Below are 26143 nucleotides of genomic sequence, written 5' to 3'. Positions count from 1 at the left end.
AATGGATTGGAGCACAACACAGACATCATGCACTTGGCTCCTTTAAAGCAGCTTCATTCTAACAGTATAGTTGTATCACTTCATGTTTCCCTTTTGAGTCTTTGTTCTTGTTTATTTGTTTACCTTAGTTACTTTCTGATTTTGGCTCTAGTTCATAACTCTAATATCTATTTTACTTCATCCTTACTTTGACTCCTTAACCTAACTTTTGCCTCATGGCCTGATGTTGACAATAACTCTTAAAATATATTGAGCTATATGTAAGTTTTACAGGTGAAGAGCCACTGTATCCCTTAGAAAAGTGCCTAGCACATAGTAGCAAGCAGTAATCATGTGTTGATTGACCTTAACTGTGTGAAAGATACTGAAGAATAATATATACACTACCTTTTTTAATCCTTGCAACAGCATTATGAGGATTATTGTCTTCATTCTATAAATAAGGAAGTTTAAGTTAAAATTGGTGATTTTTCCAAGGTACTATAGTCGAGTGGAGACAGAATTCAAATCAAAGATCTATCTGACTTGAAAGCCTTTGTTCTTTATGACTGTGCTTTACCTTGTTTTGTTGTTTACATAGGTTTCTTGTAGTTGACCTTGGCATTATTTATTAACTTCACCCATGACATTTGTTTGATTTGCTATTTAGCCACCACTTTCCAGAACTGATGTCTTATTTGCCCTTGATTTTTATGTTGCTACATTATATCCTGTGACTTGTTTTGGGGTCCATGGAAAGACTCTACTATTAAAATGTAACTATACACATACAATTCAGAATTTAAAAGATTTACTTCAGTAATACAGAGAATAACGGTGTGTTGTCTTCAAGTAAAATGTATCTAACATACACTGGAGCTATTGAACATTTTCCATGCTTGAAAAAATTAAGACCTACAAGGATGGATGGACTTTAAGCAATTTTGAGTTTATTTTTTTGTATGGTGTTACACAATATTCTAATTTTATTCTTTTTTTAAAAACATCTTTGAGGGCTTCCCTGGTGGCGCAGTGGTTGAGAGTCTGTCTGTCGATGCAGGGGACACGGGTTCGTGCCCCGGTCCGGGAAGATCCCACATGCCGCGGAGCTGCTGGGCCCGTGGGTCATGGCCGCGGAGCCTGCACGTCCGGAGCCTGTGCTCCGCAACGGGAGTGGCCACAACAGTGAGAGGCCCGAGTACCGCAAAAAAACAAAAAACAAAAATAAACATCTTTGAGTATAGTTGATTTACAATATTGTATTAGTTTCTCCTTTATAACAAAGTGAGTCAATTATATGTATACATATATCCCCATATCCCCTACCTCTTGCATCTTCCTCCCACCCTCCCTATCCCAACCCTCTAGGTGGTCACAAAGCACCGAGCTGATCTCCCTGTGCCGTGCAGCTTCTTCCCACTAGCTATCTATTTTACATTTGGTAGTGTAGGTATGTCAATGCTACTCTCTCACTTCACTCCAGCTTCCCCTTCCCCTTACCCGTATCCTCAAGTCCATTCTCTACATCTGCATCTTTATTCCTGTCCTGCCCCTAGGTTCATCAGAACTATATATTTTTTTAGATTCCATATATATTTGTTAGCATTCAGTATTTGTTTTTCTCCTTCTGACTTACTTCGCTCTATGACAGACTCTAGGTCCACCCACCTCACTACAAATAACTCAATGTCATTTCTTTTTATAGCAGAGTAATATTCCATTGTATATATTTGCCACATCTGCTTTATCCATTCATCTGTTGATGGACACTTAGGTTGCTTCCACGTCCTGGCTATTGCAAGTAGTGCTGCAATGAACATTGTGGTATATGACTCTTTTTTTTTTTTTTTTTTTTTTTTTTGCGGTACGCGGGCCTCTCACTGTTGTGGCCTCTCCCGTTGCGGAGCACAGGCTCCGGACGCGCAGGCTCAGCGGCCATGGCTCACGGGCCCAGCCGCTCCGCGGCACGTGGGATCCTCCCAGACCGGGGCACGAGCCCGTGTCCCCTGCATCGGCAGGCGGACTCGCAACCACTGCGCCACCAGGGAAGCCCGACTCTTTTTGAATTATGGTTTTCTCAGGGTATATGACCAGTAGTGGGATTGCTGGGTCATATGGAAATTCTATTTTTAGTTTTTTAAGGAAATTCCATACTGTTCTCCATAGTGGCTGTATCAATTTACATTCCCACCAACAGTGCAAGAGGGTTCCCTCTAATTTGATTCTTTTACATGTAGCTATCCAATTTTCTCAGCAGCACTTTTTGCAGAGACTGTCTTTTCTCCATTGTGTATTCTTTCCTCATTTGTCATAGATTAGGTGAACATTTGTGGGTGGGTTTATCTCTGGACATTCTATCCTTTTCCTTTGATCTATATATCTGTTTTTGTGCCAGTACCATAATGTTCTGATGACTGTAGCTTTGTAGTATAGTCTGAAGTCAGGGAGTCTGATTCCTCCAGCTCCATTTTTTCTTTCTCAAGATTGCTTTTGCTATTTGGGATCTTTTGTGCTTCCATGCAAATTGTAAAACTGTTTGCTCTAATTCTGTGAAAAATGCCATTGGTAATTTGATAAGAACTGCATTGAATCTGTAGATTACTTTGGGTAGTATAGTCATTTTGACAATATTTATTCGTCCAATCCAAACACATGGTATATCTCTCCATCTGTTTGTGACATCTTTGATTTCTTTCATCAGTATCTTATAGTTTTCTGAGTACAGGTCTTTGACTTCCTTAGGTAGGTTTATTCCTAGGTATTTTATTCTTTCTGATGTGATGGTAAATGGGACTGTTTCCTTAATTTCTCTTTCTGATCTTTCATTGTTACTGTATAGGAATGCAAAAGACTTCAAGACCTAATTGTAAGACTGGATACTATAAAACCCTTAGAGGAAAACATAAGAAGAACATTCTCTGACATAAATCTCAGCAAGATCTTTTTTGATCCACCTCTGAGAGTAATGAAAATAAAAACAAAAATAAAATAATGGGATTAAACTTAAAGTTTAAATTAAATTAATTAATTAGTTTAAATTAATTAAACTAATTAAACTTAAAATCTTTTGCACAGCAAAGGAAACCATAAACAAAATGAAAAGACAACCCACAGAATGAGAGAAATTATTTGCAAATGAAGCAGCTGACAAAGGATTTATCTCCAAAGTATACAAACAACCCATGCAGCTCAATACTAAAAAAAAAAAACAACCCTATCAAAAAGTGGGCAGAAGAACTAAACAGACATTTCTCCAAAGAAGACATACAGATGGGCAAGAGGTACATGAAAAGATGCTCAACATCACTAATTATTAGAGAAATGCAAATCAAAACTCCAGTGAGGTATCACCTCACACTGGTCAGAATGGCCATCATCAAAAAATCTGCAAACAATAAATGCTGGAGACGGTGTGGAGAAAAGGGAACCCTCCTATACTGTTGATGGGAATGGAAATTTGTACAGCCACTATGGAGAACAGTATGGAGGTTCCTCAAAAAAACTAAAAATAGAGCTACAATATGATCCAGCAATCCCACCCCTGGGCATATATCTGGTGAAAATCATAATTCAAAAAGATACATGCACCCCAATATTTATTGCCACACTATTTACAATAGCCAATAGCAACCTAATGTCCATCGATAGAGGAATAGATAAAGAAGATATGGTACATATATTCAACGGAATATTACTCAGTCATGTTCAATGGACTATTACTCAATCATTAAAAAAGAATGAAATAATGCCATTTGCAGTGACATGGATAGATCTAGAGATTGTCATACTGAGTGAAGTAAGTCAGACAGAGAAAGACAAATATCATATGATATTGCTTAAATGTGGAATGTAAAAAAATGGTACAAATGAATTTATTTACAAAACAGAAATACAGTCAGAGATGTAGAAAACAAACTTATGGTTACCAAGGGGGAAATGGGGAAGGGATAAATTGGGAGATTGTAATTGACATATACACACTACTATGTATTAAATTGATAACTAATAAGAACCTACTGTATAACACAGGGAACTCTACAATGACTTATATGGGAAAAGAATCTAAAAAAGAGTGGATATATGTATATGTGTAACTGATTCACTTTGATGTACAGCAGAAACTAATACAACATTTTACTCAACTATACTCCAATAAAATTAATTTTTAAAAAAAGAATGAATAGAGAAGAGTTATAGCAATTCTTTCTGATGTTAAATTTTACAGTTTTAGAGTTAAGATACTTTAAGTCTTGTTGATATGCCAGTAAATGATTTTTATTTAAAATTTCTTTTATTAAGGTGAAATCACTTGCTCACATTAAAACTCTATTCTTTTCTCTTGCATGTTGCCATAATAGTTAATTCTTTGACCTGCTATTGGCCATTTGGTTCTCAGACAAATTATTTGGTTCTCAATAACACTTCTGGTGTCACTGAACATGTATGTGAACAGTATTTTCCACTCATCAGTTGTTTTAAGAACTTTTATTGATATGTTAGTTATGAGTTAGAGAGAAGGTAAATGTATAAAATTTGAGAGTATTTAAGAAGGTAGATCAAAAAAGAAGTGATGAGCTTCCCCGGTGGCGCAGTGGTTGAGAGTCCGCCTGCCAATGCAGGGGACATGTGTTCGTGCCCCGGTCTGGGAAGATCCCACATGCCGCAGAGTGGCTGGGCCCGTGAGCCATGGCCGCTGAGCCTGCGCATCTGGAGCCTGTGCTCCGCAACCGTAGAGGCCACAACAGTGAGAGGCCCGTGTACCGCAAAAAAAAAAAAGAAGTGACGTTTGAAAAAACAAAGTACAATGAATCCAAAAATATTCTTTTCCTATCATAACATAATTATACTGAAACTTTATTACATTTCATATTAGTCAATTCTAATCTATCTTTAATAATTGATAATAGGGAAATACTTCATTTTACATAAGATCAGATCCAAGTGTTATTATTTTCCATTGAGTGTGATAGCTGTGTGTTTGTCATAAATGGCATTTATTATGTTGATGCATATACCACTATGTTGAGAATTTTTATCATAAATGGATATGAAACTTTTTCAAACGATTTTTATGCACCTATTGAAAGGATTATATGGTTTTTGTCCTTTATTTTGTTAATGTGGTGTATACATTGGTTGATTTGCAGATGTTGAACCATCCTTGCAGCTCTGGAATAAATCCTACTTGTTCATGGTGTATGATCCTTTTAATGCATTGTTGAATTCAGTTTGCTAATATTTTGTTGAGGAGTTTTGCATCTGTACTTATCAGGCATATTGGCCTGTAATTTTTTTTAATGTGTGTGGTGTCTTCGGTTTTGGTATCAGGGTGATGCTGGCTTTGTAAAATGAATTTGAAAGCATTCTCTCTTACTGTTTTTTTGAATAGTTTGAGAAGGATAGGAATTAAATCTCCTTTGAATATTTGGTAGAATTCACCAGTGAAGCTGTCTAATCCTAGATATTTGTTTGTTGAGAATTTTTTGATTACTGATTCAATCTCATTACTAGTAATTTGTCTATTCAGATTTTCTATTTCATCATGATTCATGGAATTGGAAGATTGTATATTTCTAGGAACTTAAATATTTCTTCCTGGTTGTCCAATTTGTTGGTGTATAATTGTTCATAGGAGTCTCTTATAATCATTTATATTTCTGTGGCTAAATGTTTGTCAGTTGTTAGAACACATTTCAAAAGCGCTATATTTTTACTCTTCTCTTCCACATTTTGTTTCCATTGTCTTATTTTACAACTTTAATTTTGTGCATTTCTTAACTAATTATTGTAGTTAAAGTTGATTTAACTAATTTTGGTTTTTGACCTTTATACTAGTTTTATAACTTGTTGATCCACTACCTTTAGTTTGTTTGCCTTTACTATTGAGGATTTTTTCTTGCATATATTTTTTAATTTCTAGTTATAACCTTTTGTTTCAGCTTAGAGAAGTCCCTTTAACATTTCTTGTAAGGCTGGTTTAGTGGTGATGAACTCTTTTAGGTTTTGCTTGTCTGGGAAATTCTAATCTCTTCTTCAACTCTGTATGACAACCTAGATGTGTAGAGTATCCTTGATTGGAGTTCTTTTCCTTTCTGTCTTTTGTCCTGCAAAGTTTCTGCTGACAAATCAGCTAATAGTCTTATGGTGGTTCCCTTGTACATAACTGGTTGTTTTTCTCTTGCTGCTTTTAGATTTTTCCTTTATCTTTAATTTTCAGTATTTTAATTATGTTTCTTGGTGTGGATCTCATTGGGTTCATTTTGTTTAAAGCTCTCTTTGCTTCCTGGACCTGGATCTCTTTTTTCTTTCCCAGGTTAGGGAAGTTTTCAGCCAGAATTTCTTCAAATGTTTTCTGCCAATTTTATTTCCTATGGTGAATTCCTATGGCAGATTTCCTATGGTGAAAGTGGAATTAGGAATTAGAATATGTGTGAATTATATTGCTTTCCAAAATGTTTGTATCAAATTAATAGGAGATAGGTATTCATTTTCACTAAAACAATGTTGTAATTTTTAATGTCCTTTTTTGTTTGCATGTTAGTTTTGTTTTGATTTGTGGGGGGCACTTCACCAAGCAAAAGTGAAAATATTAAGGTTTTATTTAGTTTGTATCTTGGGTTCACTTGCAAGGATAACTTGTGGTTAGAAATATGAATTGCCAGATGGAATCAGTGAGACCCTTATTTTGCTGTAGAAGTAATATAGTGAAAAAGAAAGAAAGTGAGATTTGGAGTTGAAACAACTATATTTGCTAACAAAATACAATTTTCTTGTTTTTTTAAGAAGGTTATTTTTTCTCTTTTCAAAATTTTGTTTTTTTGCTTCCCCCAAACTAAGGGATAATATTTAAAATCCAGCTATTCAATGATATTTTTATAATAAAATTAAAGCCATGTAAAAAGAAATCTGATTTGTGTTGTCTGAATGAACTAAAAAATTTAATGTAACATGAATAGTTGTTTCATGAAAAAAAGTGCTCCTTTACATTCTTAAACATTTTAATTTATAGAAAGCATTTCAAGTTCTTTCAAAATTCATTTCTATAGTTCTCCCTGGAAAGTTATTTGTCTCATGCATTTAGAATTTTCATTAGATTTACATCTCTCTTATTCTATCATTCCAACTGGACTTTGAGCTTCTCATGGGTCACATCCTTCCCTTTATAAGAATACCTTACATAGGACCTACTATAATCCTGGGGACATACAGGCATTTCAATAGAATTCAATCGGCCTGATCATCACCTTATTGGGGAATATGATTAGAATGTTATATCTCCATTTTGCTGAGGAGAATCAGTATTACTGGGGACAGAGGAATTTTATCACATGATTCATTTCATAGTGCTTGGGGTATGGAGTGATGGTAGAGTGACAGTGTTTTCTGATCTGTGCTTAGCTGGATGCTCTTTTATAAAAGGCCACTCTCTCAGGTTCCTTTCCACAGTTAGACATCTTTTTTTTTTGAGAGAGAGGAAGAGGTCATGTAACTGCCAGTTATACCTATGCTATGTTTATTAAGTGTGTTGATATATGAGCTCCAACATCTAGCAATTTGAGGGCTTCCCTGTTGACACCTTCAGGTTATCTGAGATTCCTGATTAAACCTCAAAAATAAGGTAATATATTATTTTTGTTTTCTGAGGTTACAGCTGTCTTGGAGCTCAGGGACTTCCCTGCTTGTGACAACCTCTGAAAAGGCTTCAGTGTCTTCTGGTCACTTGCCCAGTAGTTCCTCCTGGTATGAAAAAGGTCTCTTAAAGTGTATAAAAAGGTATTGTGTCTACCTCAGCTGGAGTAATCCTAATTGTATATTATAGAGCCGAGGAAGCGTATTAGTTTCTGGTCTGGCATGTAAGGAGCTTGGGAGTTATACCACCCTAATAACAAATAAAAAGCTGAACAAACTGAAAATCAACAACTCTTCCATATGAGAAGTGAGGTCACAGGGCAAATTGCTGCCCCCTAAACTGGAGACAGGAGGACACAGAGAATCACAACTTACTTAAGCAAAAAGTCAAGAGCAGAAACCTCTATGGGAAGCAGTGTCAAGGTGAGAAAACTAAATTGTAATTGATGGAAGCTCAGTGTGGAAGTGTGAGAGTTAAAAATTCCAGGATGTCACAGTCATACTGAGGCTTCCATACACTTTTTTGAGCTTTACTTCTAAGAGCTCTACCAGGTTCTGACTGGAGATTGGGGAAAATCTCTCAGGCTTCTGGCAGGAGGAAGAAAAAGGAAGCATTTTGAAATAGGCCAGAGCATTCTGTTCTTAACAAGGTCAAGAGAAACTCAGTTACTACAGCCTAACCTACTGGAGCTTTATCAGAATCTAATTGACCTGGAGGAAGAGAAATACCCATCTTTAGTTCCCTGTAGTCATCTTGTTCCACCTTAGGGAAAAAAAACAAAAAACAAATGAGAACTTGTGAAGTTCATAGCCCAGGGGCACAGGCTCACTAAAATACTGAGACTTAATCACAGGACTATAGAACACTTCTCTTCCACCCACACCCTATATCTGTATCACTAAAGGCCTATTTATTGGAGTTCCTTTTATCCAGTATGTCAAGTCCAGCTTTCAAGAAAAAATTACAAGGCATACTAAAAGGCAAAAAACACAGTTTGAAGAGACAGAACAGCATCAGAATCAGATTCAGATATGCCAATGATGTTGAAATTATAAAACTGAGAATTTGTTGTAACTATGATTAATTTGCTAAAGACTCTAATGGAAAAAGTAGACAATATGCAAGAGCAGAGGGGTAATGTAAGCATAGAGGTGAGAGTTCTAAGAAAGAATCTATTCTTTCAATAAAAGAAACACTAAAGATCAAAAACATTTTGACAGAAATGAAGACTGACTTTGATGGGTTCATTAATAGACTGGAAACAGCTCAGAAAAGAATCCCTGAACTTGAGAATATGTCAACAGGAATTTTCAAAACTAAAATAAAAGAGAAAAAATGACTTAAAAAATTGAACAGAATATCCAAGAATTGTGGGACAATTCCAAAAGGTGTAACATACATGTAATGGAAATATCAGAAGGAGAAGAAAGAAATAGAAGAAATATTTGAAGCAATAATGACTGAGAATTTCCTCAAATTTATGTCGGATACAGATCAATGATCTAGGAAGCTCAGATAAATGTCAAAAAACCTACACTTAGGCATGTCATATTCAAACTGCAGAAAATCAAAAATAAAGAAAAAAATCTTGAAGGAAGCCAGAGGAAAAAAACACCTTACTTATGGAGGAGAAATATTAAAATTACATTTGATTTCTCAGAAACCAGGTAAGTAAGAAGAGAGTGGAGTGAAATATTTAAAATGTTGAGAGAAAAAAAAAAAAAACAAAAAACACCAACCTTGAATTCTGGATCCTGTAAAATTATCCTTCAAAAGTGAAGAAGAAATAGATCTTCTCAGATGAAAATTGAGAGAATTTGTTGCCATAAAACCTGACTTGCAAGAAATGTTAAAAGAAGTTCTTCAGAGAGAAAGAAAATGGGCTTCCCTGGTGGCACAGTGGTTGAGAATCCGCCTGCCGATGCAGGGGATGCGGGTTTGTGCCCTGGGCCGGGAGGATCCCATGTGCTGCGGAGTGGCTGGGCCTGTGAGCTGTGGCCGCTGGGCCTGCGCATCCGGAGCCTGTGCTCCACAACAGGAGAGGCCACAGCAGTGAGAGGCCCGCGTACCACAAAAAAAAAAAAAGAAAAAAAAAAGAAAATGATGTAGGTCAGAAACCTGGCAACAACAAAAAGAATGAGTGAAGGTAAATTAAAAACTTTTATTTCTTATTCATAATTGATTGAACAAATAGTTTATTCAAACTAATAACAACACAGCATTCAATGTATAACTTATGTACAAGTGAAATGAATGAGAGCAGAAATAAAAGGAAAAGAAATGAGAAATTAGGAATATTTTGTTATTATATGGTACTTATTCCATCCGTGAAGGAGTACAGTGTTATTTGAAATGGACTTATATTAGTTGCACATGCATATTACAAACTCTAGGGCAACCACTTTAAAAAAGTGAGGAAAAAATTATAATTGATACGCTAAGAACAAAGAGGAATGGGATCATATAATATGTTCAATTAAAACCACAAAGGGCAGAAAAAGTAGAAAAAATAGGAACACAGAACAAAGGCAACAAATAGAAAAGAGTTACAAATATGATAGATATTACATCACTTTAAATGTCAATGGTCTAAATACTCCAATTAAAAAGTGGATTGTTGGGCTTCCCTGGTGGCTCAGTGGTTGAGGGTCCGCCTGCCGATGCAGGGGACACGGGTTCATGCCCCGGTCTGGGAAGATCCCACATGCTGCAGAGTGGCTAGGCCCGTGAGCCATGGCCACTGAGCCTGCGCGTCCGGAGCCTGTGCTCCACAATGGGAGAGGCCACAACAGTGAGAGGCCCGCGTACCGCAAAAAAAACAAACAAAAAAAAAAGTAAAGGGATGGAGAAAGAAACACCAAGCTAACACTAATTAAAAGAAGCTGGAGTAGCTATATTCATTTCAGACAGAGAACAGTTTAGAGCAAGGAAACTTATTAGGATTCTGAGGGTTAATTCATAAATGTAAATTTGGGCATGTTTTCAGAAACTACTGATCATTTTTGACTTTAACTAAATCCTAATCCTTTCACATTTGACTCTAAATTATACTGTCAGTTTTATCCAGTAGTTATGTTTTAGTTCCTAAATCCATAACCAGAGACCCTGCAGGAAGAAAATAGTACAAAAATTTTCAGGTAGAGGCAGGTATCAATTTTTCCATGATAAAACTCATTGTAAAAAACAACAACAACAATAAAGGGAAGTGGTTAAAAGTGACAGAAACTGACCTGGGTCTAAATTCAAACTCTGCAAGTTATGCTACTGAACATATTACGTTATTTCCTGTGACTCAATTATTTCCTCATTCATAAAATTGTGGTAATAACAGTCTTTTTTGTATAGGGTTTTTGTGAGGATAGAATAAAATGATGTATACAAAGTATCTGTCATATGAGTTGTTGTCTATAAAGAAAACATAGAAACAGATTAATTTATTATAAAACATGCAAATTCCACCCCAAGCTTGCTATCCTAATACTTAATAATTTTGTTATTATAAACAGATTTCCCCTTCTTTTAACAAGAATCATAAAAAACAAAATTTATCATCCAAATGTGTTTATGTGAAAAAACATGCATTCATATACCACATGGAATTTGCTGTTTGATTAAAACAGCTTTCCTATACAGAGGTTCATTTTCAAACCATGCTTGTTGATATTGGCCTGGTGCCATGGTGTCATTTTCATCATTTTTTAGCCCAGAAAAAGCTTCCACTGTTCCTTTGTGGACCACAGGAGCACCTGTGATGCATGCATCCATTTATTCTTCAAATATTTATTGAGCACATATTATATGCTAGGCATTGTATGAGGTGCTGGAGAGTCAGTGGTTAAATAATACAAGTTCCCTGCTCTCATGCAGTTATATTCTAGTGGGAGAAACAGACAAGAAATAAGAAAAATAATTCTCAAATAGTGATAAACACTCGGAAGAAAATAAAGCAAGGTTACCTGATAATGTCATGGAGAGGAAGGGAGTAATTAAGTTGTATAATCAAGGTAGGCCTCAGAGATGATTTTGAGCTGATATTTGAATAACAAAAAAGAATTAGACGCACAAATAGGGTGATGAGCATACCAGGCAAAGGTAAAACCATGTGCAACACCCCTGAAGTGTTAGTGACTTAGCTTTATGAATTCCTAAGTAACTTGAAGATAAATCCGCTCAATTAGTTCAATATTCAGTAGATGAGCTTATTACCATTTGAAAGAAAGTAATGATTTCAAAATTCTAATGCAATGGTTCTCACACAATCATGTGCTTAAGAATCACCTGGAGAGTTTGTTAAATTAGTTTCCTGATCTAAAAGAGCTGAACTCGTAAAAACAGAGAGTAGAATAGTGGTTACTAGAGGCTGGGGGTTAGAGGAATTGGGGAGATGATTAAGGGTACAAACTTGGAATTAGTGGACAAATAAGGCCTGACGAGCTTTATAGACAATATTGTATTATAAACTTCAAAGCTGCTAAGAGACTAGATCTTAATTGTTCTCACCACAAAAATGTTATATGATATGATAGAAGTATTAGCTAACTCTATGGTGGTGCTTCTATTGCAATATATAAATGTATCAAATCAATACATTGTATGCCTTAAACTTACACAGTGTTATATATGTCAATTATATTTAAAAAAAAGTTTCCTGGGCTACAATTCCAGAGATTCTGATTCAGTAGGTCGGGTAAAGTCCACAGATTTGCATTTGTAATAAACTCACAGGTGATGCTAGCGCTACTAGTCTGGGGACAACACTTTGAGAAACACTGCTCTATCAGATCTGTCTTGTGAGTTTAATATCTATTTGATAAAAGTAAAGCATGCCAACATTTTCTTTCATGTAAAAAATTTACTTACCATGCATGGTGATCATCTGAAATTAAGTTTTGTAAGTGTAGTGGAAAAGTGCATGAAATACTGGAGGTAAAAAATACCTGGTAAAAAATACCTGGTAAAAAATTCAAAATGTTTCATGTTGAATTCATAGCATCTATAATAATATGAGCTTAATTTCAATATAGTCTATTGGTAAAAGGGTTAATGTCAGTTGTCATTCAGAGAGGATTTCAAAATTATTTTTTAAATGCGGAAAAGAATTTAAATGATAATTAACTGAGGGGTTTTTTTAAATTATTTTTTTCATGGCTGGGAGATCACATAAATAGAAATTATATATTACATCCTGTTAATCAGGAGAAAATGAGAAGGTTGTGTTCTTATCTGCTGTGCCATTCAGGAGAATACTAATGGAAAAGAGGTGGAGAAAGGAAGAAGGGTATCAGGATAGTCAGCAAGATCAGCTCAAACCATTCTGGTGAGCAGAGAGTCTGGCTGTTGCACTCACACAGCCCGCATGACGTGTCAAAGAAACCCATGTGCTCCTGTCCCTATGCACATCATGACCTTAGCATCAGGGATAGCATATGGACGATGATACTAAGAACAGCAAACAGTTATCCAGCACTTACTATTTGCCATTCCTCTAAGTGCTTTACACGACTAACCAATGTTACCCCTCCCTGCCGCAACACTTACATGAGGTAGATAGTAACATCTCCATTTTATATATAAGAAGGTGAGGCAAAGAGTAACTCAGTGATTTAGGTTACCAAGCAGTAAGTGGAAACGCTGGGATCCAAACCTAGATAATAATTTGTATCAGTCTGACCTCTTAAATAATGTACTATACAGATCTTCCTCATTCTGATGGGGTTACATCCTGACAAACCAATCCTAAATTGAAAATACACTTAATACTAACCTACTGAAATCATAGCTTAGCCCAGCCTACCTCAAATGTGCTCAGAATACTTACATTAACCTGCAGTTGGGCAAAATCATTTAATGCAAAGCCTGTATTACAATAAAATGTTGAGTATCTCATGTAATTTATTGAATACTGTTTTGAAAGTGAAAACAGAATGGTTGTGTGGGTATAGGATGGTTATAAGCATATCAGTTGTTTACCCTGGTGACAGCGTGCCTGACTGGGAGCTGTGGCTGCTGCCCTGCCCAGCATCACAAGAGAGACTATCATACCACATGTGGCTAGCCTAGGAAAAGATAAAAATTAAAAATTCGAAGTACAGCTTCTATTAAATATGAATCACTTTCACATTATCTTATAGTTGAAAAATTAAGTTGTACCACTTTAAGTTGGAAACCATTTGTATACTGCTTCATATTTGGAAAAGAATCCCCAAATTAAAGGTTTTCAAGATTTGTGTCTATAGTCCAGGTTAAAATGAGGTATCTGATTCTTTTTCTTCACACCCTTTAAGTTATAATACAGCAATAACATGATGTCTATTTTTTAATATTTCTGCCTGGATCTGACAAGAAGACATTCCAAATGAGGACCAAGAGAGAAAGAGTGTGGTGTAGTCACTGCAGAGAAAAATTTTGTAAACACTTCCTAGTGTGTGATCTTGGGCAAATCACCAAAATGTTCTGAATTTAAGTTTTAGTATCCACAAAAGGATGACAACATTTACCCCACAAGATTAGACAATTAAATGAAGACTTTTCTGACCACTGATACAGATATGAACTGCACTATTCAGGTATTCAGATGAGTGGACACTTTATACATAACTTATGGGATTTTCAAGGGTCATTTTGACTGCAGGATTTTTGCCTTACCTGCTGACATCAGAATCCTTGCTTAAGATGCAACTCCATTGTAAGCCTTTGAGTGAAAGTGGATCTAGTGTCTTCAGAAGATATCCTCAGACTAGTTCTATAGTTGGGCTCAGGATGGTACACCCTAACTATGGAGATAAGTCTGATGGCTGCCCAGATCAAACAATAATATAATGCTTACTAATAAAAGCTACAGTTGGGGCAGAATGGCAATGAAGAGCAGCAGAATTCCAAAAGAACTGTCAACTGGTCATCCAGCAGATATTTTGTTTTCATTTACAAAGCAACAACCATAAACAATTTTTGTCAATCTGACACAATGGTTCATGTCAACATCTGGTTCTGACAACAATAAGAAACAATATTTCAAGGATTTCTGAGTACTTCATTTCAAAGTTTTATATTTACTATTTAGAATAACTCCTTGCAATAATTTTTAGGTATTATAAAATAGTTTAAAGGTAGTTAAGTTTAACCATGGTCAAAAAGAGGTAAAATATCATTAAAATGAGTAGCATTGCATAAATATATAGAGGTAGGTAAACTTTGTAGATGCTTTTACTTTGTAACCTAGATCCTAAAATCCAAGGAAAAGAATTGGATAAAATACAAAACTACAAGGGAGACAAATGAGTAGTGAATTGTCTTAACTTTTATTTGACTATTTTCATTTACAGTTCTGGCACTGACACTTTTTTTAAAAAAAGATTTAAATTTTATGTAAAGATTGAACTTCAATAAAATAACTTAAAAAACATTTACATATACATCACTAAATCTCCATAAAATATACAATACTTTTGATACAACTATAGGCTACAATGACTTTGAAGGAAATGATACATATTCATAATTTTTAAGAGATATCCCATGTGTCATATGTAGGAATAAATATATGGGATTTGCTAAGACATGTGGAGTATTAAACACTATATAACATGCATTCTCAGAAATTAAAATATACTTTTGAAAACATATTTTAAAAGCATAAACCTGTGTTTTCATTTAATCTAGATGTACATTAGAGCTTTTAAATAGAAATTTGAACATTTATTACAAATAAAAGATACTATAACATCAAGTGAGATATAGTCCAAAAGCTGCTAGGAACCAGTTTGGACATGTAGAATATAAATTTCAACTTTGGCTAGAGATAAGTATCATTTTTTTAACCTTCAAATGAGACGAAATAATGTTAAATTTGCTAAAATTTTAAAACTTGACAAAATATTGGTGGATTTAATTTTTAGTACTTGTAAGCTATATTTCTTTTTCCCATTTATATAGATATGATAAAATTAAGTGCATGGACTTAACTGTCTAAAATCAAAACATGAATATTACTGCTAAATGAAGGTAGATATTTAACATTCCATAGACCAAATCACTCAAGTGCAACAGACTGTGTTTTATACATACAAAGTAAAGATTTATAAGAATTACATTGTTTTACACTCACAAGCAAATTATGAGATAAAATTCTTTCATGTACTTCTGAACATCATTAACACTTACAAAATACCTCTCTGATGATTATTGGCACATGAAAATCTCCTTCTCTAAGAGATGATGTTTAAGAAAGTTGGTAGCAGTAAGCTGTTTGGCATTTTAAAATGATTGCTATTTCTAGAAAATAGCAGCAATATTGCTCACCCAGAAGAACTGAAAACTGATACATTGCTACAACCTGAATCACTTCATCAAATTAGCTTAACATTACTGTACATGAGGCTAAGAAAACAGATAGAAAGTGACAGAAAACAGGATGTTAAAACTAATGCAGAGAACAGTTCTGAGTCTCTTAACAGGCAGAAGCTACATATAAGCTGTAAATTTTACCCACAATTCAATACATTTTGGTATAAAGCACATATTATGAATTCTCTGCTTCCAGCATGGTATGTCATTCTTTTATTCGTAGTTACTGAAAATGTCTGAATTTGGCAACTTAAAACATGATACAACAACTGTATAAATGTCAGTTGTTAGGTACTTAGTATAATTTGAGATATTATAACTAAGAGAATAGTAAAAGAATCTGATTATAACAAAACATCTTATTTATTGTTCTTAATTACTGTGCTGATGAAATAAAGTCAAAACAATTTTCCCACTCCCCTTACTGTATTACAGTATTTATAAAATATATTAGTGTCATTAAACTAATGAGACTAGTGAGACTTTCTTAGATAACATGTGAAGAGTATTTTCTAGAATATTCTCCCCCCAAGATCTATGGATTATTATAGTACATTTCAGTTTTACTTTCTGATATAAAAGGAAAAGGATAAGTTGTCAACTTATATTTTTCCTATTAATTCTTCCTCTATATAACTGATTTTGAAATTATAGTAAACAATTTCTAAATTCTCTGCTTTAACAGATTTCCTATTTTAGAGTAAATAACTTAAGAACTAATATTTAGACTCTTTTATATTAAAATGGTTCAGTGGTAAAATAAAAATATGAAAAGCACTTGATAGCATTACTCTCATAGCATTTTCCATCTGGGAACTAACTACTGCATATGACTGGGAACAAAATTTCAAATGGAAATATTACCCTTTAAATCTAGTCTTAATTTAGATCTTTTACATATACATTAAACATCATGTTTTGGGCAATTATTGACTAAGGTGAAACAATCAAAATTATAAGAAATTTTATATTTAAGAAAAATATTAATACCAAATCTTTAAAATCTGACATCACATTTAGCCCTATGTGTTCAGACGCAGATGAAACGTTACATTCTCTTAAGTCTAGTGCAGATCTCACCAGCCATCCAGCTAAGCCTCAGTAGGGGTTATGACTGTCTTCCGTATATTTTCCTAAATCACAATATACCTCTATTAAATTTGCAGCATGTTTAGAAGGAAACATATAATTTCAGCTAAAAGCATGATGCTTAATGTGTTTTAATATGGTAGGTCAAATCATACCATATATAAATTGTCCTACAAAATATATATTTGATGATATTTCAAATGGAATGTTTTCAAGTTGATAGCGGTAGCCAAAGATGCTTGATAACTTAAAAGGTGCATAATACTAAAAAACCTGCAAAATTCAAACATTAAATTTTTAATATACTATAAATGTTCACTGAATCTAAAAATAATACCCTAATTGTATAAGGTTCCTTTTCAAGTAGTTATTAAAAAATTATAAATAATTCTTATACTGTGCCTCTCTTATACTTCAAAGATATGGAATATTATCTTTATCACTATATAAATAACAAGTAGTCCCTTATAGAAGGAATTGAGGAGAATAGAGGAAAAGAACTGTGGCTATTTTTCCCTGTTATTATGTGCATTTATGGATATAAAGTTGAAAACACCATTTGCTTATGTCAAGGAGAACAGGCTATGTTCTGCTTTAGGAAATAATGAGCCCAGGTGCTCCTTTAATAAAGTTACTGTGCATTCAGCTCAGCTGAGTATAAGCATATAGTTAAGGCTATGTATACAATAAAGAGAAGAATTGAGGCAATTATTTGGATAAATCAGGAAAACAAACTTCTAAAGAGATCATTTTATGGGTCTAAATACTTTTTCTCCACATTATATTCTGATATATTTTACCACACAATAGTTCATTTTCCGCTTCACTCTACCTGTGTGAAGTATACAGATAATAAATTTCTTATGGGATAAGAAATATTGATAGAATAATAACTTTCTCTATCAAAGCACATCTGCTTTTCTGGGGAAAATCAAAATCAATATCCCCTTAGAAATCAATTGCCAAAGTGCCTAATTCAAGGAAAGAAGCTCTCTAATTTTTTTTAGTTACATGAAATTATCAAAGGGAGAAAACTCTTTTTCGGCTGAAGGATTTTTAGGTTTAGAGAATGAACCTCCTTGGCTACATTCTCAGCTGTGATCATTGTGATAAGAACAAGCAAGAGAGACCAAACCATCTTGGAGACTGGCAGAAACATACTGAATTTACAGAGAGCCACTTTTTCACTCCAAAGAGTACCTTATTAGATATTTAGGGCTATTTTAAAATGCATCAAATGTATGCAGTCTTAACTGACCACAGAAGAGTCATTCGTATTTCCACTGGAACTAGCAAGTAATTTTGTGAGTGAGTTTGTACATACTATATAGTTCTTAACATACGAGTGAAAATTGGAGTTCACTGATGAATGAGCATAAAAACCAATGAACACTTTGAAAAGATATTGTAGAAATGTAGTAAGTCAACATCTCTTAAAGGCATATTACATGAGAACCATTAATCTGTTCCAGTAGAAAATCCCAATTTTTAGACAAGGAGGAAAAAAATCCAAGCCAAGCATGAGACAAAGGAAAAACCCACAGACAAATCTATGTATCTTTTAATATAGAATGTCAGGTAAAATGAGAAAGGGTGTGCAAAATAAAAATCAGTTTATGCTCTCAGAATTTAAAGGAAAAAAAAAGACGAGTACCGTAAGTAACAAAATGTGACAATTCCCTTAGGAAGAGTTAATAAAAAGTTAAGAAAAATAAAAGTCCCACTACTTAATTAAACAAACATCAGTAACAGCAGGATTATTTCTGCCACTGATTTTCTTCCTTCCTTTCTTGTTTCAGAAATTATTTGATTAAAAGAAGGGGAAAATTAGTCTGCTAGAAGTTATTTATATCACACAAATGAAGGCACAAATACTAGGACTCCAGAGTGGATGAGTGAAGGCATGGTGAATATCTGGTGATTTTGGCATGAACAAAAACTGACCCTGAAACACAGTTGAAGATCTAGTGCTATTTTGTGTTTACAGTTGCACACCTAAGTGACTAACTCAGGGTTAAAAATCTTTAAGGTCCATAAAAATCTTTTCTTTCTTACTTTCTAGCAATAAAATATACTTATCAAAACTTGCTAGCTAATCTGTGCAAATGTATACTTCTCACTGATGCAAAAAATATGTAGGAAAATAAACCCTAAAAGCCCTGCTTTTCATAATGTTCAAATGATCCTATACAGAGTCAGCTTCTGAAGAACTTTCCAGATATGAATTGGAGAGACAAACCAAAATGTGGGATCCAAAGGATATAAGGACAGCTGTGCCCCTGTAGGACGCACTTTTGAATTTGTTGATGAAAGCTTAAATGGAGTTCACTTTCTAATAGCTGATCACAGGTAAGCTCCGTGTCCTTAGGAGAATTTAGGGCCAACAGGCCATGCTTTGACAGAAAATACCCTTGGACCATACTTTAGAATCCTCTGCTGTAAGTATATCACACATATATGATTTGGCTAGATTAGCACTGACTCAATTGCCACTAATAATTATATATAGTCTTAGGAAAAAAGGATTATCACGGAAATCACTGGGTATAATATTCATTTTAAACTATCTCAGGAAGGAATTATACACATTTGCTCAAAAACTATTAGTTTAAAATCTCTGTAGATTTTTTTTTACATCTCTGCTTGTGAAAAAAAATGTCATTGTGATTGTATCTTCCTTGGAATCAAATATTCTAGAATATGAAGTCATTCAAAACTAGACTGTGGAAAGAACCAGATTAAAAGCAGGGCAGTGAGGTCACCAATTGCTGTTCTTCTCTCCCAAGTTTGTTTAAATTACTAAATATATCAGCAGCTGACAATTATTCCACATCAGAAGCGTCATTGTCAGAAAGATGATAGTTACTTCCCTTCACCCGAATATATTCAATATATCTCCCTTCATCAGAATCTGAAGCACCACATGTACATAGCCTGTTGTCAAAGAGTGATTCAATTTCCTCTAATTTTTTCCCTTTGGTCTCAGGAAGACAGCCGTAGATGAAAAGGAGACCCACAGCAGCGAATCCAGCATAGAGGAAGAAGGCTCCTGCAATGGGAAATAATATATATGTATAGGTTTACATTGGAAACGTACTTGATTTTAACGGGTCAATCATGCATGACTGTGGTCTGAGCTGGAACCAAAAAATTGCTTCCAGCCTCGTTTATTCTAATTGTTCTAATGCTGTGAATATAATGCAATTTGTCTTTCTAAACTCAAGTCGTGTAATCACACTCAAGAAGAATGACAGACCAGGCTCAGATATAACTTCTGCTTTGAAGTCTTTCCTCACTTCCCTGGTTAGAGTTAATTGTGTTTTCACAAAACTCTGCTGAGGCAAAGTGGTATATAACAACCAAGAAGTATTATAATTAGGTAAATATATTTGTCTGTCTTGTCTACTAGACTTGAGGCACTTTGAGGGAGAAATTTCCTTCTCATTTGTCTTGTATTTCCAGAACCGCATTCAATGACGATATTGCTGAATTCATGGGTCAATGCCCAAAGTCTGGAAGTCAACTTTGAGTTTTCTCTTACTCTCCCACCCAATACCCACTCTGTTAGAAAATCCTGTTGGATCTACCTTCAATCACAATCCAAAGATGACCACCTCTCACCATTCCTGGATATCTCTGGTCTTAAAAGACAAATGGCTGGAGAAAGGATATCAGATTGGGAGTTGGAAGATCTGGCTTAAGTCTTGCTATGTGGCTTCTAGACAGTCATTTAACCTCCTCCCTGGACCTCAGTTTCCTCATTAAGTAAAATCATTTCTCAGCTCCTATTTAAATTTATGGTTTAAATTATAATTCTGTTAAGTTTTACAACCCAAATCAGGACTGGTATAGGAAAGATGGTTATGAGACGCTTGAGGAGGAGACCAGAAAAAGTGGTCTCCTCAATGACAGAGTCTATGGCTTGTCTTTGGGTTCCTAGTACAGTGCAGACACATTGGAGTGTTTAGAGAATGAATGTTCTCTTGTTGACTGCCAGATGGAACTCACTGGGTAGCAGATCTGAAATAAAGGGCTATACTAGACGTCATGAAGACATATCTGAAAGTCAAGCTATAAGCTAAATAGTACAGCAATTAAAGAACTGAATAGTATTTCTCAGTTCTGCTGAATCATTACAGAATGTGGAAAAACATTACTAAAACTACTTTCTTAAAGTAGTTTTTATGCCTATAAAGTAGTTTAGTAGGCCTATAAGTAACCATTTCAGAAATGGTTCAGAAACAGAAACATTTCTTGGGAAGACTCAAGGAAAACTAGAGAGGAAAAATGCTGCTGAATTGGCCACTCCAAAGAATCTGCTCTTTGGAATGAGGAGCCATGAGAAAATAAAAGGGAAACAGAGGTAAACATTAGGAAAAATATGAAAGGGTTGACTAAACCAAGACATAATTTGTTAGATTAAATCATCAGAAGCTACATAATTCTTAAGGAGTGGGACCTGCATAAATCAAATACTTTCTTTAATAAAAGTACAATTCCATTTACAAATATAAATAAATAAAATTACTTCATTTCAGTTTGGTTTACATTAAACACTTACTACAAGTTTATATATTTTTATGTCTTATACTTGATAATCAGAAAATAATAATAGGTCATCTGGAATGAATAGCTGAGTGTTATAGTGAGAGAAAGGCACCATGTCTCTGTCGACAGTGTAGGTCTGAAAGTCACAAAGTGATGCAGGCTGAATCCTTGAGCAGTTTCTTGAATTGTCTTGACCTTGTTTCCTGATCTGACAGGGAAAATAAATTCTGCCTGGCTAAACTGCAAAGAATAGAAAAAATGTATGCTACATTCCTATTAGAATTTTGGATGTTAGTTGCTCAAAAGAGTGATAGACAGCATTATTAAGTTTTACTAAATGACTAGGGAAGAATAGTTGCTAGTAAGATCAGCATGCCTAATAAATTGGTAATGTTTTCATCTAAAGGGTGATACTGACAAGCTAGCTCTTGGAGAATGTGGAATTTTGAGAAAAAAATGATAGGAGATGAAATCCTGTGTTCTGAATACAGATAAGCAAAATTGTGAACATAAGAAGAGAAACGGAATCTTCTGTGGGGAGGGGCAAAGAAAGGATGGCAATCATGTTGATAATACAGAAAAAAAATAAGTGCAGAGGGTAAAACATTTTAGACCAAATCAGGACGCTAAACTCTAAAATGTCTAACAGAGTAAATATAGTCTATAGTCTGGCTTTATAAAATATAATGTTGAGAAATAGTCATCATCTTTCACAATTTAGGTACAGTGGCATGATTAGAAGTAACAAATCAAACCTGTTAGCACTAAATTCATACAGTCAAAAACAATTAGATGGATTACAAATATTCTTAAAGGCCATGAAGTTTCTTGTGTGTGAACCAGATTCCCAAAGCCAAATTAAGGAAATTCTATTCCTTTTATAAAAATCTGAGTAATCTAAAGAAGGCAAATGCCAAAATTGCGTATATGGGCTTCACTGGTGAGACCTGTGGTTAAGCCACAGAGGCGAGGTGTAGGCAGGCCTGGGAGGCTGTGACCTGCTCCATGTAATGGGCAAGACAATTATGTAACTCACTTTCTTAATTATGCCCCCTTGGAATGAAAATGAAAAAAATGTAACAAGTCTGTCAGGATTGTTAAAGAATGCAGATATTCCTCAGCTTTATTCTAAAGGAAATAAATCTTATTAGAATCCTATATTAAGTTTCAGATTAAAACAAATATTTAATTGAATCATATAAAATGAGGAATTAAAGACCGTGTTTGATTGAATTTCAGTACTTAAACACAGGAACTTTAATAATAATGCTCATCAAGGGATCTATTTAGTCACATGTGTTATAAATAAAGTGATATACTGGTGACATTTTAATGATAACTTTTAGTAATAAACATTACTGAATGGGGTCCAAGGCAGACCTTTCTAGGCAGTATAGTTTAGGAAGGAATCAAAACCTGAGGTCTTCAGAATGGCCGTCATCAAAAAGTCTACAAAGAATAAATGCTGGAGAGGGTGTGGAGAAAAGGGAACCCTCCTGTACTGTTGGTGGGAATGTAAATTGATACAGCCACTATGGAGAACAGTATGGAAGTTCCTTAAAAAACTAAAAATAGAATGACCACACGACCCAGCAATCCCACTACTGGGCATATACCCTGAGAAAACCATAATTCAAAAAACATCATGTACCACAATGTGCATTGCAGCACTATTTACAATAGCCAGGACATGGAAGCAACCTAACTGTCCATCGACAGATGAATGGATAAAGAAGATGTGGCACATATATACAGTGGAATATTACTCAGCCATAAAAGGAAACGAAACTGAGTTATTTGTAGTGAGGTGGATGGACCTACAGTCTGTCAAACAGTTTAGTAAGTCAGAAAGAAAAAAACAAATACTGCATGCTAATACATATATATGGAATCTAAAAAAAAAAAAGGTTCTGAAGAACCTAGGGGCAGGACAGGAATAAAGACGCAGACATAGAGAATGGACTTGAGGACATGGGGAGGGGGAAGGGTAAGCTGGGACGAAGTGAGAGAGTGGCATGGACATATATACACTACCAAATGTAGAATGGATGGCTGGTGGGAAGCAGCTGCATAGCACAGGGAGATCAGCTCGGTGCTTTGTGATCACCTACAGGGTTGGGATAGGGAGAATGGGAGGGAGACGTGAGAGGGAGGGGATATGGGGATATGTGTATACATACGGCTGATTCACTTTGTTATACAGCAGAAGCTAACACACCATTGTAGAGCAATTATACTCCAATAAAGATGTTGGAAAACAAAAATAACTTGAGGTCTTATGAAACAATAAGAAAGGAAGTAAAAGAAGACATGAATATTTCCAGAGAAATACATCATTATGGTGCATATTTGTTAAATCAGGAATATAAACATATACCTTACATAAATCAGTAACCTATAGATTAAAATATAGAGCAATAAATAGGGAAAATCTAACCTGAGCTGAGATACTGTTCCACTAGTGAGGACCTAATGGACAGTGTGCTGACCTGATAGAAGCTTGGCTTAATGCAAAGCAAAAAGCTCCTTCCAAGGAGATATTTCTGAAAGAAGCCTGGCTATGCCATATTTAAATTTTGCTTCTGTTGCCTCATGTTTTTCTGACAGAATTTATTCAAGGAAGAGGTGCTTTGCTATCAAAAGTCTTACCACATAGACTTTTATTATTTGGTCTATGACTTTCTATTAAAAAATGCTTTCTCAAGATATTAGTCTATATTTAGGTCTTCATATATTTAAGTGTTCTCAAGAATCAGAAAATATGGATAAATATTGTGTTCATATTTATGCTGTTAGGAAGATAAGCTTACAAATTTATGTAAAACATTTTAATTGCCAAATGGGATAAGGCTGAATATATTAAATATATATCCAGTTTAAAATGCCAGCGCATTCCCTTTCCAAGAAAATAAATATTTCTAAATGTCCCTAATGGTGATCAGCAGAGAGAGGAGTTTTATAAAGATAAAAAAAGCATTAGATAAATAGTTTTAAATAAAAGCAAATATCAATTCAGCATGTTCAGAAGACAGGAGGAATAGACTTTTATAATGTTTCCTCATATTCACCATTCATCTAAAAGTTCATCCGTGTAATTATTCATTTGACAAATACTTCTGAGCGCTTATTAAGTGAATAGGATGCCCTGGAGGGCACTGGGAATATAATGGTGAACAAAGCATAATCCTGGCCTAAGCTCAAGGGATTTATGGTCCAGTAGTGAGGGGTGGGGTAGGGGAGCTGACAAATAAACCTGTTCTTACAAAAAGGAATTATAATTAGCCAGAACATGGGATGGGGTGAGATGAGGTGATAGGGGAGGGGATCAGAGAATGGACTAAGCAATAGGCATTCAATATACAATCACAGAGGCTCATGAGAAGATTAGAATGAAAACCTCCTATTTCATCATTTAGAATCCAATCACAGCTATAAACTCATACAGTGAAGAAATCCTCTTGCTAAAAAGCCAAAATCATTTCATTTTAGCAAAGATAAACTTGAAGTAGCTTCCCAAAGTTTTTTCCTAACTCAGTCACTTCTCAAGATTGTTTTCTTCGAGGTACGGTCTCCACACATTTTCACTTGAACACTTCTGCCACATTTATAGTTTTGGCAGTGGTAAGCGCTGGCCTCAGTGGATCCTGAAATGCTTTGGCCTGAACAGCACAGACGACAGAGCGGAAGGCATAACTCATAGCACAGCATTTGGGGGAGCTACTTTAACCCTACTTCCACTCTTGGATACCACTCCATCCCTGTTATGAGACATCTTCAAGCATTAGCCCTAGACTCCTGCAGTTTTCTACCATTCTCTGTTTATGTTTTTTCATTAAACTAAAGGCCTTGCTGTGAAGATTTCCAACTGGGGAGATAGCTGGGAGATGTCTGGGTCTGAAGTGTAGGCGGGTGGGTGAAGGCTATAAGCAATACTGCTTAGGAAAGGAGAGTTCCTCTTATCTTTTCCCAGAAACATTGCCAAGGACTGTGGGGAATAAGAAAGCCATATAGAGAATTTATAATAGCAAAAATATAACCATCTAATCTTTCAATCACAAATGATAGCATATCTAAAAATAGAGTAGGAAAATAAAAATGAAACTATAGCTGGAAAAAATATTCTCTTACCATAGTATGTAAGATACTCTGCTGTGTGTAAAAATGTCAATGAAACCAGAACATTGAAAATCCAATTTATTCCAGATGAACATGCATTTCCTGTACTTCTTGCCCAAAGGGGATATATTTCAGAATTCACAGTCCAAGGCATTGGTCCCATTCCTGAGAAATACAAAATGAATTTCAGTAAATGTAGTAAGTAATTTAAAAGCGTTTTTCTCCTCTAAATAGAGACAGTTTAATTAACATAACAATAATAACAACAAAGCCTTTGTTTACCAGGTGCGAAGAAAACAAGATATAAAATAAGGCCCAGAAGTGCAGTCCAGGAGTATGGAGTAGGGCAGAAATTGTAAGCCCAAAATACTTCTTCTGTTTTGAATTTGGTTTCATTTTCACACCTGAAAAATAATGCAATATAAATATAAACTTAGG

The 26143-nt window shown here is 34.9% G+C and overlaps 1 protein-coding gene across 1 annotated transcript in view; it reads right to left on the bottom strand.

Moving 5' to 3' along the window:
* Window positions 1-14886: 14886 nt before the first annotated feature.
* Window positions 14887-26143, bottom strand: part of SLC2A13 (solute carrier family 2 member 13) — a 430471-nt gene continuing 419214 nt past the window's right edge. Inside the window, exons 8-10 of the mRNA XM_030835390.2 lie at window positions 25988-26109; window positions 25718-25870; window positions 14887-20090 (exon numbers count right to left, since the gene is read on the bottom strand). Of these exons, the coding sequence (XP_030691250.1) occupies window positions 19864-20090; window positions 25718-25870; window positions 25988-26109 (502 nt within the window). The 3' untranslated portion in view covers window positions 14887-19863. The remainder of the gene's footprint in view (window positions 20091-25717; window positions 25871-25987; window positions 26110-26143) is intronic.

Source organism: Globicephala melas, chromosome 10, assembly GCF_963455315.2.
Source record: "Globicephala melas chromosome 10, mGloMel1.2, whole genome shotgun sequence".
Taxonomy (NCBI): Eukaryota; Metazoa; Chordata; class Mammalia; order Artiodactyla; family Delphinidae; genus Globicephala; species Globicephala melas.
Note: the sequence above shows the minus strand (reverse complement) of the source record. Positions and strands in the feature narration are given on the sequence as shown.